General features: G+C 60.2%; 1 protein-coding gene across 5 annotated transcripts in view; it reads left to right on the top strand.

Moving 5' to 3' along the window:
• The window catches only part of LLGL1 (LLGL scribble cell polarity complex component 1), a 21,235-nt gene continuing 2,125 nt past the window's right edge, over positions 1-19,110 (top strand). For 2 of the 5 annotated variants that reach the window (XM_045375271.3, XM_045375273.3), the window contains exons 1-19: positions 1-159; positions 4,627-4,724; positions 7,179-7,260; positions 7,356-7,486; positions 8,489-8,647; positions 8,724-8,886; positions 8,980-9,115; positions 9,356-9,410; positions 9,544-9,698; positions 9,794-10,017; positions 10,178-10,245; positions 13,661-13,814; positions 13,889-13,993; positions 14,516-14,808; positions 15,104-15,251; positions 15,493-15,646; positions 17,619-17,914; positions 18,477-18,741; positions 18,911-19,025. In XM_045375271.3, the coding sequence (XP_045231206.2) occupies positions 79-159; positions 4,627-4,724; positions 7,179-7,260; positions 7,356-7,486; positions 8,489-8,647; positions 8,724-8,886; positions 8,980-9,115; positions 9,356-9,410; positions 9,544-9,698; positions 9,794-10,017; positions 10,178-10,245; positions 13,661-13,814; positions 13,889-13,993; positions 14,516-14,808; positions 15,104-15,251; positions 15,493-15,646; positions 17,619-17,914; positions 18,477-18,741; positions 18,911-19,025 (2,882 nt within the window). In that variant the 5' untranslated portion in view covers positions 1-78. The remainder of the gene's footprint in view (positions 160-4,626; positions 4,725-7,178; positions 7,261-7,355; positions 7,487-8,488; positions 8,648-8,723; positions 8,887-8,979; positions 9,116-9,355; positions 9,411-9,543; positions 9,699-9,793; positions 10,018-10,177; positions 10,246-13,660; positions 13,815-13,888; positions 13,994-14,515; positions 14,809-15,103; positions 15,252-15,492; positions 15,647-17,618; positions 17,915-18,476; positions 18,742-18,910; positions 19,026-19,110) is intronic. The other 3 variants (XM_045375272.3, XM_074018731.1, XM_074018732.1) reach the window with 2 other exon arrangements.

Below are 19,110 nucleotides of genomic sequence, written 5' to 3' on the forward strand. Positions count from 1 at the left end.
GGGGCCGCGCGGCGCATCCTGCGGGCGGCGGCGGCGGCGGCGGCGGCGGCGGGCGCGGCGCCGGCAGCCGGGCGCAAGATGATGAAGTTTCGGTTCCGGCGGCAGGGCGCCGACCCGCAGCGCGAGAAGCTCAAGCAAGAGCTTTTCGCCTTCAACAAGGTGCGGCTGCGGCGCGGGCGCGGGCTCGGGTGGGAGGGGGCGGGCCGGGGGCCCGGGCTGGGGACCCGGGGTCGGAGCCACGTCGGGCCCGGGGGGCGGGGGCTGGCATGCAGCGCGGCGCGGGGCGGGGGCTGGGCCGGGCCGCGCACCCCCTCCTCGGGCCCAGCTCTGGCTCGGACTCTGGGTGGGTCTGGGTCTCCGGCCGACTTTCCGTGTCTGCTCCCGAGTCTCTGCGGGCCGCTCTGGCCCTGGGTCTGCCAGTCTCTGTGTGTCTGGGTCTCTCTGTCTCTGAGACTCTTTGCCTGTCTTTGGGTCTCTGCCCCACTTTCTCCGTCGCTGACCGGCTCCCTCGCCCCAGTTGTGACTGTGTGTGTGGTGGGGGTGTCTCTGCCTCTGCCCCTTCCTATCTTTGCCTCTCATTTCTCTTTCTGCCTCTGCGTCTCTGAGTCTTTGCCTGTCTCTCCCTGCGTGTCTCTCTCTCTCTCTCTGTGGAGTCTCTCGACCTCTTCTCTGTCGCTCACTCTCTGTCTCTTTATCCTTTTTCTTTGGGGCTCCTTTGCGTCCCTGCTCGGCCCTTGGGACAGCCGTGGGCCCCGGTTTGTTTTGTGCTTTGGCACGCAGGAGGGCGAGAGAGTTAGTGGGGACGAGGCAGCTGTGGGGGGTGCGGCTGGGAAATCCCTTCAAGGAGCCTCTCCTTCCTTCCCCCACTGCTCCAGGCTCTGCCTTGCCCTGCTCTCCCCTGCCCTGCCCGGGGCCCCGAGTCCAGGGGACATGCCTGGCTGTGTACTACAGTGCCCTTCACATCGTGGGGCCTCAGTTTCCCTAGCTGTGAAATGAGGCTACTTTTCTCCTTACTGTGGGCCCTGGCTCCCTCTGCCACATGGGCCAGCTGTCCTGCTGCCCCGCACCAAGGTGGAGTGAAGTGGAGGCTTTTCCTTCCTTTCCCCAAGTGGGACACTAGGGGCCAGGGAAAGGGGCCGCCTCAGCCCCCGCCTCCCTATGCACTGATGTTAGAGCAGGGCCTCAGCCTGCTCCTGGCTCACTCCTCTGGGGGCGTTGGTTTTGTCCTCATTCTTACCCCAGAGCCCACGGATCGCAGAGCCTCTCAGTGCTCTTCGAAATTAGAGTTATCTTCAAAATACAGGTGAGAAAATTGAGGTTCTGAGAGAGGTGACGGCTTGCCCAGAGTCAGAGTGAGCTGCACCAATATCTTTCTCGAGTTCCTGTGTCAGTGGGGTTGGATTTTAGCCTTGAGGGGCGGGGATTTTTCCAAGGGGCTGCTGTGGTCCTGGGCCAGTGTTGTGCCAGGTGCCCTGGGCTGCCTTGAGGAGACCCTTGTCTTGGAGGAGGCTCTGGGACGGTTGGACCTGGAGTAGCAGAGGCACTGGGATGTCTCAGGGTTTCCCTGCCTAGGTCTGCAGTGGTTGCCGGTGAGAGCTGCCAGGACCTTCACAGGGTGGCTGAGAACCTGCCAGGAACCTGAGAGGGGGCCCAGAGGGGAAGCTGGTGCTCCGTGGTCCCCAGATAGTGCCTGTTTTCTGTGCTGGGGAGGCTATGAGAGTTAGGTGAGAGGAGAATGGCCCTTCAGGGAAAGGCAGCAACAGGCTCAGGGCTAAATGTCACTTTTTTTTGAAACGGGGTCTCACTCTCACCCAGGCTGAAGTGCAGTGGCACAGTCACAGCCCACTGCAGCCTCAACCTCCCTGGCTCAGGTGATCCTCCCACCTCAGCCTCCTGAGTAGCTGGGACTACAGGCTCATGTCACCATGCCTGGCTAGTTTTTGTATTTTTTGTAGAGGTGCGGTTTTACCATGTTGCCGAGGCTGGTCTCGAACTCCTGGGCTCAAGCTATCTATCCATCCATGTTGGCTTCCCAAAGTGCTAGGATTACAGGCATGAGCTACCATGCCTGGCCTAAATGTCATTTCTTCAGCCAGTAAATTGGGATGTGCAGTGGGGACTGGAGACAGGTGGGAATGAAGCTCAGCCCACTCTGTCTAGCCTTGGGGTGGTGGGAAGTAAGGGCCCTCCACTGAGGATGAAGTGTGGGCAGCAGTGGTGGAAAGTAGGGTGGTCTTGGGGAAGGGACTTAGTCACCTAAGTGGGTCATAGGGGATCGCTAGGGAATAGGCCCCTGATTCCTGAGTTTGGGGGGTGGGAGACAGGTCAGGAGTGAGCAGGGACTTTGGACTCCGAGTCTTGGGTTCAAATCCCAGTCCAGCCCACATGTCGCCTGTGGAGTGTGCCTTCTCTGTTAATACTGAGCCCCACTGTGTGTGAGGTCTACAAGGTTCTGGGGACAACAGTAGTTATCAAAAAGGACAAATATGTCTTAACTCAGGTGGCTGATATGCTAATGCAGGAGACAGTGAAAAGCCAAAACAAAAAAATAGAATAGACGGTAGTTGGGATGTTAGCCAGTGCTGTGGATCAAATAAAGCAGGGCGAGGGGGAGGGAGGTGTGGCCAGGGCGGCTGCTGCAGCCAGGGTGGCTTAGGGAGGCTTCTCTGAGGAGATGACTCCTGAGCGACAGGAAGTGCTGGAGGAAGTGCATGCCAGGCAGAGGGGCAGTAGGTACAAAGGCCCTGAGGCACAAGCCTCCCTTAGCTGGGAACCCCAGGAGGATCCTGAGCAGGGGAGGGACGAGGATCTGGCTGTGGCTTTCATAGGATCCCTCTGGCTTCTGTGTGGGAACAGACTGTAGTGAGCACCAATCCAGGTGAGTGACAGTGGGGCCTGGAGCAGGGAGGGGGGTGACTTCTGTGTGTTTTGAAACTGAGTTGATGGGGCTCAGAAATGGGCTGGGCGTGGGGTATGAGGGAAGCAGATGGTGGACAGTGCATGCAACCTCCTTTCCTCTTCTGTAAAGAGGGAAGGCTGCGGGAATTTGTGATGCGATGTCCCGTCTGTGGATCCTGGTTGTAGCAAGGGACTGGCTAGACAAGGTCAGGTGCAGCAAGGGTGTGGCATTATTGGTGGGAGAGAGAAGCCCCAGCCAAATGGCCAACTCTGTCCTTAGTTGGCCTTACTGTCCCCAGGGCCCTTATGAAAGACTGAGGCTTGGAGAGTACTGTGACTTGCCCAAGGCCAGACAGCTAGGCCATGACGGAACCAGCTGCCCAGAGGGCTCAGTCCCCACCTGGATGGGCGGAGACAGGCAGGGAGGGAGGTTGGGGTTACAGGCTGGGAACTGGGGTTTCTTACAAATGTGCATCTTCCTGAGGCAGTGGGTCAGGAGTTACCAGTGGTAAAAGTAAAAAATAAATAAATAACAACAACAAAATAAAAGGAGTTACCGTTGGCCCACATGGGTGTCCTGTACTGGTGTTCAGGATGGGGCTGGAGCTCAGCTGTGCAGGCTTCCCAGGGAGGGCACAGCCAGGCCAAAGACAGGAAACCGGTACAGAAGGGCCTGCACTGTGAAAGGGGCAGGGGAGCAGGTGGGAAGCTGTTCCATCGACACTCTGGGCACACAAACCCTCTTTTTTTTTTTTTTTTTTTTTGAGACGGAGTCTCGCTCTGTCGCCCAGGCTGGAGTGCAGTGGCCGGGTCTCAGCTCACTGCAAGCTCCGCCTCCCGGGTTCACGCCATTCTCCTGCCTCAGCCTCCCGAGTAGCTGGGACTACAGGCGCCCGCCACCTCGCCCGCCTAGTTTTTTTTTGTATTTTTAGTAGAGACGGGGTTTCACCATGTTAGCCAGGATGGTCTCGATCTCCTGACCTTGTGATCCGCCCGTCTCGGCCTCCCAAAGTGCTGGGATTACAGGCTTGAGCCACCGCGCCTGGCCACAAACCCTCTTAACACCACCTCTGCCGCTGATGGGCGTGGGAGTCATGCTGCCTAGCTGTTGGCAGGTGGGGAGGCGGGAAGATGCCTTCAGGGTCCAGGCAGAAAGCTGCCCCTCTCTGGGCCTCCATCTCCCTCTGTCTGGGAGGAGTCAAAAGCCTCTGCCTAGCTGATCCTGGGTGTTGTCCCTTGACCTCTGACCTCCACTCAGGCCTGTGTTTGGGGAGTGTCATGGACATCATGTGGGACTCCTCAAGCTTTAGTCTGTGCCTCTAAGAATGGGGTACGGAGCCCCTCACGGAGCAAGTGGGGCCTCGTCAGTGCCTGCATCTCTGTGAGCCTTGCTTCACCTGTTTGTTGCTGGAGCCTCCATGCAGTGGGGTCCACATGAGCCTGTGTGCATTGAGGGGCACAGGGGCGTGGCGAGGGGCGGGCCTCTGTGGGCCATGCGCGCGGTAGAGTCATGATGGAGCCCAGGGGTTTAGCCACCTCCCCACCAACTGGAGGCATGATAACCCATTTCACAGTTGAGGGTGCTGAGGCACAGAGCAAGTAGACCTGCCTCCTACCCGCAGTGTGTCAGCTGCAGACCCTGGAGGCTGCCTTGGGGTGGGCCTCAGGGTGGGCCACGGCAGAGGTGCCTGGGAGTGCTTACCCCCAGCAGCGTTCCCCTCCTCACAGACGGTGGAGCATGGCTTTCCCAATCAGCCCAGCGCCCTGGCCTTCGACCCTGAACTTCGCATCATGGCCATTGGCACCAGGTCTGGGGCTGTCAAGATGTATCCTTTGCAGGCTAGGTGTTAGGTCTGTTCAGGACCACCTGCCTGTAGTTCCTGTGTTCTGGGGTCCCGGTCTTGGCAGCGTCCAGCTCGAGAGTAGAACAGAGGTGCTCTGCCGGGCAGTAGTGGGGTCTTCTGTGGGCGCTACAGTAAGTGCTGGGATCTTGGTGGAGGTTGGCGTGGCTTCTGTACCTGAGACGACTGTGCAGAGATGATGGGGTCCTTTTGCTGAGAGACGGGTGGTCAGTTTGCAGTAGCACAGCTGTCCCTTGCTACATGTCAGCCAGCCAGTTACCTAGGCGACCCTGCCATCATCCCAGCAACTCTGGGGAGGCCAGGCAGGGGGGCTGGGCTGTGATACCCGTGGAGGATGGCAGGTGGGCTGGGGCCCTGGTGAGCCAATGCACACACGTGTGAATGTGAAGACACATGTGTTCAGCCAAGGGGGCTGGGGGCAGTGCCAGGCTCGGCATGGTGAGTGCAGCACGGCCCCCACCTGGATCCTGGCTGCTGCACAATGGGCTGTGTGAGCCACACAAAGCGGGCATTTTCCCTGCAGGCCCGGGGTGGGGGTGGGGGGCAGGCCGGCAGCTCAGTGTCTCTGTGCCGGCCCTGGAGAATCCCACCCCAACTGCTCTTGGGGAAGCTGAAGTGCCAGGGTCTGGCTGATGGCGACTTGGTGAGGGGTGCTGACCCCTACCCCTCCTGTGTGGCCCTCTGAGTTTCAGTATCCTGGTTTCGGACATCAGTTCCCAGAAAATGTGTCAATGCCGGGAAAGGGGAGGGTGTGGGATGGGGGTCTTCTCACCCCAGGGGTGGGAGTCTGAGCCTGTGGTTTGTGAGCTCTTTGCCTACTCTGGGGAGTGCGGATGGGCTGAGATGTCCCCTTCTCTCCCATGGCCCCAGCACCACCTGTGGGTGAGTAGGGCAGTACTCTGGGCCCGACATGCCCCACTGCCTGGCCTGCTGCTCCCACTCCTGTGGGTGCTGCGCTGCCATCCGCACATGTATCCCTGCAGCCTTCAGGTGTCCCTCCTGTGTTGGGGTCTCCTGTGCTCTTGTCCTCAGGCTCAAAAAGAACCTGAAGTGCAGATGAGGAGACTGAGCCTCAGAAAGGAGGCTGGAGCCCGGGGTCCTCTTCCCTTCTTCCCCTGACCACCACTGCCTGGAGCCCCTCGGGTTGGGAAACTGAGGCTGGAGAGGGCCAGCCCTGGTCACTAGAAGCTGCCCCTCCCCCTGCCAGACCGGCCCCATCTCCTTGACGACCCTGGTTCCCGCCCAGCTGCTCCTGTCCCCTCTTTTGTCCCTTCTTCAGAGTTTCTCGCCAGGCTCCTGTAGGGAATCCCAGCTCAAGCTCCAGGCAACGGCTCCTGTGTTGTCACCAGGGCAACGTTGCTGACTCCTCCCTGCACCCTCTGTCCTGGGGCCCTTTCAGGCCCTGCTGTCCACCATCAGCCCTGGAGTTGCCGGGACTGAGGCACTGACACTGGGCACTTCAAGCAGGTCACCCACGCCCTCCGAGTCTCTGTGTGCTCATCTGTTAAATGGGCAGGCTGGGGCCTCTCCTCCCTCAAGGTGGCAGTTGTTGGCTGCCTGCCTTGGAGGGAGGTGGGTTTTCTTTTTGGTTGTTGTGTTTTTGAGACAGAGTCTCACTCTTTGTCGCCCAGGCTGGAGTGCAGTGGCACAATTTCGGCTCACTGCAGCCTTTGCCTCTTGGAGTCAAGCAATTCTCTGCCGCAGCCTCCCAAATAGCTGGGATTACAGGCGCCTGCCAGCATGCCCGGCTATTTTTTGCATTTTTAATAGAGACGAGGTTTCACCATCTTGGCCAGGCTGGTCCTCAACTCCTGACCTTGTGATCCACCCGCCTCGGCCTCCCAGAGTGCTGGGATTACAGGAGTGAGCCACCGCGCCCGGCGGGGGTGGGTTTTCTTACCCATGGCTGAAGTTTGGCCTGAAGCTATGGGAAAAGGCAGTCTGGACTCTCTTGCTCCCTGGCTTTCTTGTCCGGGCCTTGCACCTCTGGCCTGCCTGATCCCATCTGGCAAGGCGCAGCTCCCAGAGCCCATAGAAACGTGGGGCTGAAGTGGAGCGGAGCCCCAGCCTCTCACCAGGCTGAGGCCGAGCCTGCTGGGTGTGTTTATTCTCACTGGATCTGCAACAGCCCTGTAAGGTGGGCGTCACTGGCCCAGTTTACAGGAACTGAAGGTCCTCCTATAGCAGCACCCGACTTGCAGGAGTGAGTGGAGCCTGCACGCTGATCTTGGGGATACTGTAGGGGTGCAGGGTGGGAGCTTTAGGGAGGGGGCCTCCGTTCTTCAGGGAGGCCTCCTGGATGGGCAGGCCCATGCCGGGGTCCACTGGAATACTCCGGGTTAAGGAGGAGCCTTGGGTATCTCACTCGCCGTGGTTTGCTGGTCCATGCCTGTTTCCACCTTGACCTGCCATCCTCAGCTATGGTGCACCTGGCGTGGAGTTCACAGGCCTGCACCGGGATGCAGCCACCGTCACACAGATGCACTTCTTGCCCGGCCAGGTGAGCCTCTGCTTCCCACTGGCCAGCTCCCTGTGGTCCCCATATCTACTCACCCCCCTAGGCCAGCCTAGTTTTCATCTCTGCTCACACACCAGGGCCGCCTCCTGACCCTGCTTGATGACAGCAGCCTGCATCTCTGGGAGATTGTCCACCATAATGGCTGTGCCCACCTGGAAGAGGCACTCAGCTTCCAGCTGCCCAGCCGGCCCGGCTTTGATGGTGCCAGGTACTAGAGAACTTGGCTGGGGCCAGCCACTGGGCAGGGAGGATCTGGGGGAGTCTGTGGGAACCTGCTGTGCAAAGGCAGCATGGAGACAGGCAGCTGCCAGTGGGGGCTGTGGTTCAGAGCAGGATGCCTTGAGCTGGGCCTAGGTCCCAGGCTGCAACTCTTGGACCCTGCTTTACTGAGGTACACTCTGTGAACTTTTCAGGTTAAATGGGAGGTTTGGGTTGAGTCCAACATGAGCAGGTAATTAGCATTGTGAGCAGCAGGAGGTACATGCATTATATGCCAAACTCCTAGGACCTGAGGCCTGGCACTACACTTACTGCAATGATGGGGGTGTCTAGGGGTTTGCGGCAGGGCCTAAGCCAGTTAGTAATAGCGAGGGTTCCCCGGCCCCTTCAGTTGTGGGTGGGAGACAGGCCTTTCTGTGCACAGGTGAAAGGGCAGGGTTGAGGGCAAGGAGGGTCCCACGGGCTGTGCTTGGTAAGGTGCTGGCAGCATGCGCCAGCTGGGTGAGAGTATGGGGAGTCTCTCCCCCCAGCCCTGCCTGAAATAGCTGGAAAAGGGGAGTCCTAACCCAGGGATGGATTCCTGATGCCTCCCAGCTTCTGCAGATGAGGGTATCTGGGGCCCTCCTGTGAAGTCAGGAGATGTCTGAGGGCTAGCAGTGGGATTCCTAGGAGGGGCTCAGCGGGGAGAGCCCTGGTCCTGGCTTGGGCAATGCCGTGGTTCCTGCTGTCCTCTCCTGGTGGGTGGGAGGAGCTGGGAGCCCAGTCTGCAAGACCTGGGGAACCTATTTTTATCTGTCTCCCTGCTGACATCCTTATGAATAATTGAGCGGGCTGATTATGACGCATGTCTTCCTGGGGTGGCTCTGTAAGTAGGCCCTAGTGAGCGCTGTGGGGCCAGTGATGAGTTATCAGCAGTGGCCCAGCTCCTCACACCCCACCTCACCAGTTGGATGGGCTTGCACCCTCACTCCCTTTCCCTTGTTCCCTGCAGCGCTCAGCTCAGCCTTATCCGAGTCACAGTGGTCCTGCTGGTGGCTGCCGGCGACATAGCAGCCCTGGGCACTGAGGGCAGCAGTGTCTTCTTCCTGGATGTTACCACCCTGACCCTGCTCGAGGGGCAGACGCTTGCCCCAGGCGAGGTTCTGCGCAGGTGAGAGGCTGGTGGGCTTCCCAGCACACACTGTGTGCCCAGGAGGTTCTACTGGCTCACCTGCCTTCCTCCGCAGCGTGCCAGATGACTACCGCTGTGGGAAGGCGCTGGGCCCCGTGGAGTCACTCCAGGGACACCTGCAGGACCCCACGAAGATTCTCATTGGCTACAGCCGGGGCCTGCTGGTCATCTGGAACCAGGCCTCGCAGTGTGTGGACCACGTCTTCCTGGGGAACCAGGTATGTGGGTGAGGCCTGTGTCCCCTCAGCCTGGGCCCCTAGTGCGTGCCTACCATGGCTCATGCCTGCCTGCCTGCCCCTGCCTGCCCACAGCAGCTGGAGAGCCTATGCTGGGGGCGTGATAGCAGCACTGTGGTCAGCTCACACAGTGATGGCAGCTACGCTGTCTGGTCTGTGGATGCCGGCAGCTCCCCAACGCTGCAGCCCACGGTAGCCACCACACCTTACGGTGAGTGCTGGGGAGGCCTTAGCCAGAGGGTGGTGATGGGAGGGGGCACCACTGAGCCAAGCCAAACTGGCTGAGGAGTGACTCCCCCGAGGGGGTGGTCTGGTGGCAGTGTGCCTCCCGCCGACTTCCTGGGGAGGCAGGAGGCAGCTGCAAGGTAGAGAGCAGTGGAGGGCAGAGCAGGAATGGCAGAATTGCTAAGAACCACCAGCGAGTCTGGTCTGACGCTGTCCCACCCCTCAGGCCCCTTTCCCTGCAAGGCCATTAACAAGATTCTGTGGCGGACCTGTGAGTCTGGGTAGGTCAGGGGAGCGGGTGTCCGACGTGAGCCGGGTCTGGCTAGGGGGCTGGAAGGGTGGGCTCTTCCTGGGTTGTGCAGTATGTGCTCGGGACCCAAGTGGTTCATGGCTCACACAACTCTCTGCACACAGGGGCCACTTTATCATCTTCAGCGGTGGCATGCCCCGTGCCAGCTATGGTGACCGCCACTGTGTAAGTGTGCTTCGAGCCGAGACATTGGTGACGCTGGACTTCACCTCCCGCATCATCGACTTCTTCACAGTGCACAGCACGCGGCCTGGGGATGGTGTGTGCCCTGCTGTACCCTACCCTTTCCCAGCCCCACCTGGCGCCCTCTGCCACCTATGACTGTGCTCACCCCATACCCGCTCCATCCAACAGAATTTGATGACCCCCAGGCCCTGGCTGTGCTGCTGGAAGAGGAGCTGGTGGTGCTGGACCTGCAGACTCCTGGCTGGCCAGCTGTGCCTGCCCCATACCTGGCCCCGCTGCACTCATCTGCAATCACTTGCTCGGCCCACGTGGCCAATGTGCCCGCCAAGCTGTGGGCCCGCATTGTGAGCGCTGGCGAGCAGCAGAGCCCCCAGCCTGTCTCCAGTGCCTTGGTGTGTGCGGGGATCGGGGGGGTCTTACAGGGTGGGGTCTTGAGGGAGGGGGAGAGTGTTTCACTTCTAAGCCTGGAGGTCAGAATGTGCCATGCTCGGGGTGAAAGGGAGAAGATGTTTGTCCTAACCTTGTGCACACATCTCTGCCACCCCCCCCCAGAGCTGGCCCATCACTGGGGGCCGAAACCTGGCCCAGGAGCCATCGCAGCGAGGGTTGCTGCTGACCGGGTAGGTGTGCGTGCTTATGTGGGTGAGTGGGCTCCTTGCTGTTGGGGGAGAACCCATCCTGGGCCTGGTGGGTGCAGAGGTGCCAGGAGACTCAGGCCTGGCCCCTGGTGGGACCAGGTTGTTCCTCCTCACCCAAGGTGGATTGGAATGAAACCTCTCTGGACCTTGGTTCAAGGTGCTGCCCTGATCTGCCTTTTGGCCTGGAACTGAGCTCTACCAAACCCCAGGGCTCCACCCGCCCAGCCTGCCTGCCCTGGGACTGGAAAATCTGGGCTGGCCCACGCTGAACTGCCCAGGGAAGGTGCCAGAGAGCCCAGCCTGGGCCTGGCGGGCGCTGACGTGCCGGGTGACTCAGGCCTTAACTTCCTGCCCTGCCCCCACTCCCGCCTGTGCTGGGACCCTCAGGCCTCTGACTCCAGTGTGCCCTTCCCTGCTGAAGAGCTTGCTGTGGCTTTCAGGGCTGCCGGAGTGAGTCTTAACAACCCCACAGTCACACACCTCTCACAACCACCCCACAGTCACACACCTCTCACAACCACCCCACAGTCACATACCTCACACACCCACCTCAGTCACACACCTCTCACAACCACCCCACAGTCACACACCTCTCACACCCACCCCACAGTCACATACCTCTCACAACCACCCCACAGTCACACACCTCTCACACCCACCCCACAGTCACATACCTCTCACACCCACCCCACAGTCACACACCTCTCACACCCACCCCACAGTCACACACCTCTCACAACCACCCCACAGTCACATACCTCTCACACCCACCCCACAGTCACACACCTCTCACACCCACCCCACAGTCACACACCTCTCACAACCACCCCACAGTCACACACCTCTCACACCCACCCCACAGTCACATACCTCTCACACCCACCCCACAGTCACACACCTCTCACACCCACCCCACAGTCACACACCTCTCACAACCACCCCACAGTCACACACCTCTCACACCCACCCCACAGTCACATACCTCTCACACCCACCCCACAGTCACACACCTCTCACACCCACCCCACAGTCACACACCTCTCACACCCACCCCACAGTCACACACCTCTCACACCCACCCCACAGTCACACACCTCTCACACCCACCCCACAGTCACACACCTCTCACACCCACCCCACAGTCACACACCTCTCACAACCACCCCACAGTCACACACCTCTCACAACCACCCCACAGTCACACACCTCTCACACCCACCCCACAGTCACACACCTCTCACACCCACCCCACAGTCACACACCTCTCACACCCACCCCACAGTCACACACCTCTCACACCCACCCCACAGTCACACACCTCTCACAACCACCCCACAGTCACATACCTCTCACACCCACCCCACAGTCACACACCTCTCACACCCACCCCACAGTCACACACCTCTCACACCCACCCCACAGTCACACACCTCTCACAACCACCCCACAGTCACATACCTCTCACACCCACCCCACAGTCACACACCTCTCACAACCACCCCACAGTCACATACCTCACACACCCACCTCAGTCACACACCTCTCACAACCACCCCACAGTCACATACCTCTCACACCCACCCCACAGTCACACACCTCTCACACCCACCCCACAGTCACACACCTCTCACACCCACCCCACAGTCACATACCTCTCACAACCACCCCACAGTCACACACCTCTCACACCCACCCCACAGTCACACACCTCTCACAACCACCCCACAGTCACACACCTCTCACAACCACCCCACAGTCACACACCTCTCACACCCACCCCACAGTCACACACCTCTCACAACCACCCCACAGTCACATACCTCTCACACCCACCCCACAGTCACATACCTCTCACAACCACCCCACAGTCACACACCTCTCACGCCCACCCGTCACACACCTCACGCCCACCCCACAGTCACACACCTCTCACGCCCGCCCCACACACACCTTTCACCCACCCCACAGTCACATACCTCTCACACCCGCCCCACAGTCACACACCTCTCACACCCACCCCACAGTCACACACCTCTCTCACCCGCCCCACAGTCACACACACCTCACGCCCGCCCCAGTCACACACCTCTCACGCCCGCCCCACACACACCTTTCACCCACCCCACAGTCACATACCTCTCACACCCGCCCCACAGTCACACACCTCTCACACCCACCCCACAGTCACACACCTCTCTCACCCGCCCCACAGTCACACACACCTCACACCCGCCCCACAGTCACACACCTCACACACCTGCCCCACAGTCACACACCTCTCACACCCGCCCCAGTCACACACCTCTCATGCCCGCCCCACACACACCTTTCACCCACCCCACAGTCACATACCTCTCACACCCGCCCCACAGTCACACACCTCACACACCTGCCCCACAGTCACACACCTCTCACGCCCGCCCCACACACACCTTTCACCCACCCCACAGTCACATACCTCTCACACCCGCCCCACAGTCACACACCTCTCACACCCGCCCCACAGTCACACACCTCTCACGCCCGCCCCACAGTCACACACCTCTCACGCCCGCCCCACAGTCACACACCTCTCACGCCCGCCCCACACACAACTTTCACCCACCCCAGTCACATACCTCTCACACCCGCCCCACAGTCACACACCTCTCACACCCGCCCCACAGTCACACACCTCTCACGCCCGCCCGTCACACACCTCTCACACCCGCCCCACACACACCTTTCACCCACCCCATAGTCACATACCTCTCACACCCGCCCCACAGTCACACACCTCTCACACCCGCCCCAGTCACACACCTCTCACACCCGCCCCACAGTCACACACCTCTCACGCCCTACCTCTGGGCTTTCACCACTGCCCGGGGCCCTGCTTGGGCTCTGCAGCTGTGTCCCAAGGCTGCGCCATAGATTTGTCTACTTCCCCTGCCCCCTCCCTGCTTCCTCCCGGCCTCTGCAGTCTTCCTGCTCCTCCACCTATGTGATTGCCTCGGGCCCCAGGCAGCTCCTCCCCCGGGATGCCCCACGCTCTGTTCTGTGACTGCCTTGCTCTTGATCACCTTTGATGGCTGCTGCAGTGCAGGCAGAACCCCCGTAGTCCTCTGTTCTCTACATGTCCCCCTTGGCCATATCCTGTTAATCAGGGTGGTCATTTCCACCCTGTGGTTTAAAGGGCCCAGGTGCATGTGGTGCATGTGGCCTGGCATATAGCAGGTGCACGGTGCGCCTGTGCTGTATACAGTAGGTGCCTGTTGTTTTTTGTAACAATAAGATTCTGGTCAGTGTTTGGCACGTGCAGTAGGTGCTTAGTGAGTGGTCATCAGATGAGTGAATGGAGGGGTGTGCAGGCCTCACAGGAACCCAGGGGTAGCCCTGACATCTGCCTTCCCTGCAGCCATGAGGATGGCACTGTGAGGTTCTGGGATGCCTCGGGTGTGGCGCTGCGGCCGCTCTATAAGCTGAGCACAGCTGGCCTCTTCCAGACGGACTGTGAGCACGCTGACAGCCTGGCCCAGGCTGCCGAGGACGACTGGCCACCCTTCCGCAAGGTGGGCCCCTCCCCTGGCCCTGATGAGCTGGTCCCAACTCTGCCTGGACTCATTACTCCTTCCCATCCCTTTAGGTGGGCTGCTTCGATCCCTACAGTGACGATCCCCGGCTTGGCGTGCAGAAGGTTGCTCTCTGCAAGTATACAGCCCAGATGGTGGTGGCTGGCACTGCAGGCCAGGTAGGGCTGGGTGTCCCCTGGGTTGGAGATGTCAGGGAGGGCTTTCTGGAAGAGATGGGTCTGAACTGGAGGGTCTGGTGGAGAGGGAGATGGACTGGCACAGGCAAAAGCCAAGGTGGGAATAGGGCTCTGGGTGGGGCTGGCTGGGGTGAGGACAGATGGGAAGTGCACCTGTTGCTGGGGGAACCACAGTGTTGAGGAGGGGCGGGAACTCATGTCAGTGCTGTGCTCCGGCGCTCATACTTATTGCTAAATGGGAGATAAAGGCTCAGGGTAAGGGTGAACATTTGCCCTTAGAGGGCAGGGACTAGTGTGTCTTGGTCATCACTGTGTTCCTTGTGCTCAGCGAGGGCCTTGGTATACAGTAGGCATTCAGTGAGTGCTTATGTAGCTGATGAACTGAAGACAGTCCTAGAACCACCTTGGTGGTGGCTGGGGCTGCTTCGGAGGCTACAGGCTGAGTGGGGCCCAGGGCGGCCCCTCCCCTGTGCTGATGCTCACCCTGCCTGGCTGTGGGCTCAGGTGCTGGTACTGGAGCTCAGTGATGTGCCGGTGGAGCAGGCGGTCAGCGTGGCCATCATAGACCTCCTCCAGGACCGCGAGGGCTTCACATGGAAGGGCCACGAGCGGCTGAGCCCACGCACGGGGCCGCTGCCCTGGCCTGCTGGCTTCCAGCCCCGTGTCCTGGTGCAGTGCCTGCCGCCAGCTGCTGTCACCGCTGTCACACTCCACACCGAGTGGAGCCTCGTGGCCTTTGGCACCAGTCATGGCTTTGGCCTCTTCGACTACCAGCGCAAGAGCCCTGTGCTGGCCAGGTGTGTGGGGTGGGGGCGGCTGGGCAGCTGGAGCCACCAGCGAGATGGGATCTGGGCTTCTGTTTCCACCTCTTGTGTTTGGTGTGGCAAAGGCCCCACTAACCTCCATTGCCCCATAATAAATAACCTGGCAGCTCCAAGAAGGACATTCTCAGCACCAGCAGCAGCTGGGTCCACAGGACTGCGCCAGAGGGGCTGTGACTCCCTGACCTGGGTGCCTCCAGAGGCCAGCAGGAGTGTGGTGGCTGCTCCAGGAGGCTGCTCTGTAGCACAGCTGGACCCTGTCTGCCCCCAGGTGCACTCTTCACCCCAATGACTCCCTGGCCATGGAGGGGCCGCTCTCCCGGGTGAAGTCTCTGAAGAAGTCGCTGCGCCAGTCTTTCCGGCGCATTCGCAAGAGCCGTGTCTCGGGCAAGAAGCGGGCTGCTAATGCCAGCAGCAAGGTGAGCTGGGGTGGGCTGCACGGGAGCTGTGCCTGTGTCCCGTGCCTTGGCCTGGCCCTGGCCTGGGACCCCTGGGGCCTGCTTAGCTCAGTGCTCCTCCCTCGGCAGCCCCTGGGCCCTCCAGAGGGATGAGTGAGCTGAGCTGGGTGGTGGAGGAATGGTAACACAACATAGGGCGCAAAACAGGATGCAAGCTGCTGGGGTGCTAGGGAGATGGTGTTCAGGATCCCCTGCCCGGCAGTTGCAGGAAGCCAATGCACAGCTGGCCGAGCAGGCCTGCCCCCATGACGTGGAGATGACTCCCGTGCAGCGCCGCATTGAGCCCCGCTCTGCCGATGACTCCCTATCAGGCGTCGTGCGTTGCCTATACTTTGCCGACACATTCCTTCGAGATGGTAAGGCAGGGGCAGAGAAGGGGCAAGGGTTGGGGAGGCTGGCCTCAGTTGGCCACGTGGGAGATGGGTGGTGGGACTGCACCTTCCAGGAGGTTTGAAAGTTTTACTGAATGTGACTGGGCACAGTGGCTCACGACTGTAATCCCAGCATTTTGGGAGGTCGAGGCGGGTGGATCACCTGAGGTCAGGAGTTTGAGACTAGCCTGGCCAACATGGTGAAACCTCATCTCTACTAAAAATACAAAAATTAGCCAGGCGTGGTGGCGGGCACCTGTAATCCCAGCTACTTGGGAGGCTGAGGCAGGAGAATCGCTTGAATGTGGGAGGCGGAGGTTGCAGTGAGCCGAGATCGTGCCACTGCACTCCAGCCTGGGCAACAGAGTGAGACCCTCTCAGAAAAAAACCCTTACCATCCAGCTCCCCCAGGGGGACTGCTGGGTCACCCCCAGTGTCCCTTGGGGAGCTGGATGGTAAGGGATTTTTGAGTGAGCTGGGTGGGCCTCTCAGATCTGAGCCAGGAGAAGGGAGGTTGAGGCCTGGCGGATGACAGTGAGGGTCACCAGCCAGTGCCCAGGCCCCGGGGTGGGCATGCATGTGGGCAGCTGCCCAGCCACTTGGCTGGAGTGGAGCAGGTGAGGGTCGAGGAGTGTGGCTCAGGGAGGTACTGCTGCTGGCCAGAGGCTGAGGACCTGGCTTTGATTCTCGGTGGCCTGGGAGCCCTGGGAAGGTCCTGGGTTTGTTGATTGAGTCGCTGATTGATTTTGAACTTGTACAATGGGAGAATTTCAAACATACACAAAAATAGAGAGGTGGAAAGTTGTCCCACATATCTCACATGCCTGCTGCCAGCCGTGTGCCCCTTGCGGAGTCTGCCCACCTCCCCCACACTCTTTGCTGGTTTTTTGCGGGGGTATTTTAAACGAAAACCCAGACACAAGCGCTTCAGCGTGTTCCTGACAGATGTCACTGACAGTCACTGTTCACATCATGCCCTGTAGAACCGATGTAAATTCCTGAGTGTCATCTGCTTGGTCTATGAGCTCAGCTTTCTGATGCCATTTATTTGTCGAGAGTCTTTGTGCAGTGGATTTTCCCACTGTCTGGATGTGGCTGGTGCAGCTGGAGATGGGGGGTTCTTTGACTTTTTGTTTTTTTCTGACTACAAAGACCCAGAGGAGGACAGCCTGGGGTTTTTTACTTGTTCCACTGGCCTGAGAAAGCCGATAGGTTCATGTTCATGGCCGGCTGGGGCTCCTGTTGGGCATGTTTTGAGTTGCGCAGACACTTACTGCCTCAGGATCCATCGGGTCATCAGAGAGCAGGTAGTGAGTCTGCTCTTGCTTCTGCTGGGCTGAGCTCCGATTCTCCACTAAAGCTTGTCCCCCAGAGGTTCAGTTCACACAGGCAGAGCAGGGTCGATGGATGGGCGTCCTAGGTGTCCCCAGGCTTGGCGGCTTCCTCTGGCTGCCACATAGGGAGCACACTGAAGATGAAGGGGGTGAAGCAGGGCTGAGACAAGGCGCACCTGTCGACAGGACTAGCAAGGGGATGCGGGAGTGGAGAAAGGAGTCGGGGTCTTCTGGGGCTTGGGGCCTGAGTGATGCTAGGATGGAGCTGCGTTTACTGAGATGGGGGCTGAGGGTGCAGTGGGATGGGTCTGGAGGGCTCGGTCTGGTTTGGGTGCCCATCGGCATCCTGTGCAGATGCGCTACAACTGTTCGGGCCTCTGCAGGAGGGCTGCATCCTGGGCTCTGACTACAGTCAGCAGCATAGAGCTGGGGTCTCAGGCCTTGAGACTGGAGGTCACCAGGGAGGCATGGGACAGGAGGGAACCAGCCCTGAGTCCCAGGGTGTCATAGTTAGGAAGCAGGGGTACAAGAGAGGCAGGGCGGGACCTGCAGTCTGTGGGGAGACCACAGGGGAGATGCCTGGCCCACAGGGAGCTCCCTCTTCTTGCATTTGTTTTCTGCAGGGGCCCACCACGGGCCCACCATGTGGGCTGGCACCAACTCAGGCTCCGTGTTCGCCTATGCGCTGGAGGTGCCGGCAGCGGCAGTGGGTGGTGAGAAGCGGCCTGAGCAAGCGGTGGAGGCCGTGCTGGGCAAGGAGGTGCAGCTGATGCACCGGGCGCCTGTGGTGGCCATTGCTGTGTTGGACGGGCGTGGCCGCCCACTGCCCGAGCCCTACGAGGCCTCACGGGACCTGGCGCAGGCACCTGACATGCAGGGTGGTCACGCTGTGCTCATCGCGTCTGAGGAGCAGTTCAAGGTGAGCCATTATAGTCTGGCGGGGACTCCCCTCCAGGCCCCAACCTCATGGACACCACTGGACCCTCTAGAACCCCTTCCTGCCTGTATCCCCCACCGTTGGGACCCTAATTCCCTTGCACCCCAGAAAACACCCCCAGTCAGCAGAGAACTACGGAAGAACCCTGATACCCCGTCAGCCTGCTCAGTTCCCCTGGGAGGGCAGGAATCTAGTCCTATCTCACTGTGCCCTACGAGGCTCCTGTACCCTGCCCAGACCCCTGATTCCAGTCCCCAGGGGCTCTGCCTCGAAAGAACTCTAGGTTTGGTGGGGATACCAGTCTCATAATCTTGGCACTCTGTGATGGATTTTGTCACAGATCGAGAGAGGGCCTGGGAGGTTTCTGGAGTACAGTGTGAAGTCTGGAGTTTAGTGGGGCAGTCAGGTGTACAGGCAGGGGAGGCCACGTGGCAGTGCAGCTGGGCTTTGTGGTGGGAGCTGGTGGGTCAGCAGCTATGAGGGTGAGGGGCCCTGGGGATGAGGACAGGGCCAGGCTGTGTGCTCACCGGCCACCTGCTGTCAGGTGTTCACACTGCCCAAGGTGAGCGCGAAGACCAAGTTCAAGCTGACGGCCCATGAGGGCTGTCGTGTGCGCAAGGTGGCACTGGCCACGTTTGCCAGTGTGGCCTGCGAGGACTATGCTGAGACCTGCCTGGCCTGCCTCACCAACCTGGGTGACGTCCACGTCTTCTCGGTGCCTGGCCTGCGGCCCCAGGTGCACTACTCCTGCATCCGGAAGGAGGACATCAGCGGCATCGCTTCATGTGTCTTCACGCGCCATGGCCAGGGTGAGACGGGGCAGAGGCCGAGGAGGCCTTCCTCAGGCGAGCGAGCTGAGCGGGACCAGTACTGCCTGGGAGCAGGAAGGGTACTCCGGGTGGGCACTGGCCCAGGCCACGGAGGAGCTGTGGTTGATGGCATCTCCTAACTGCACTCCTCATTCTTCTGTCCACCCAGGCTTTTACCTGATATCCCCGTCAGAATTTGAACGCTTCTCCCTAAGTGCCCGGAACATCACAGAGCCACTCTGCTCTCTGGACATTAACTGGCCCCGCGATGCCACCCAGGCCAGGTGGGTGGAGGGGCAGCCTCTAGCCTGGGGGACCTGTGACCAGGGCCAGGTCTCATCCCACCCCTGAGATTTCCTTCCCTGGGCG

Source organism: Macaca fascicularis, chromosome 16 (genome assembly GCF_037993035.2).
Source record: "Macaca fascicularis isolate 582-1 chromosome 16, T2T-MFA8v1.1".
Taxonomy (NCBI): Eukaryota; Metazoa; Chordata; class Mammalia; order Primates; family Cercopithecidae; genus Macaca; species Macaca fascicularis.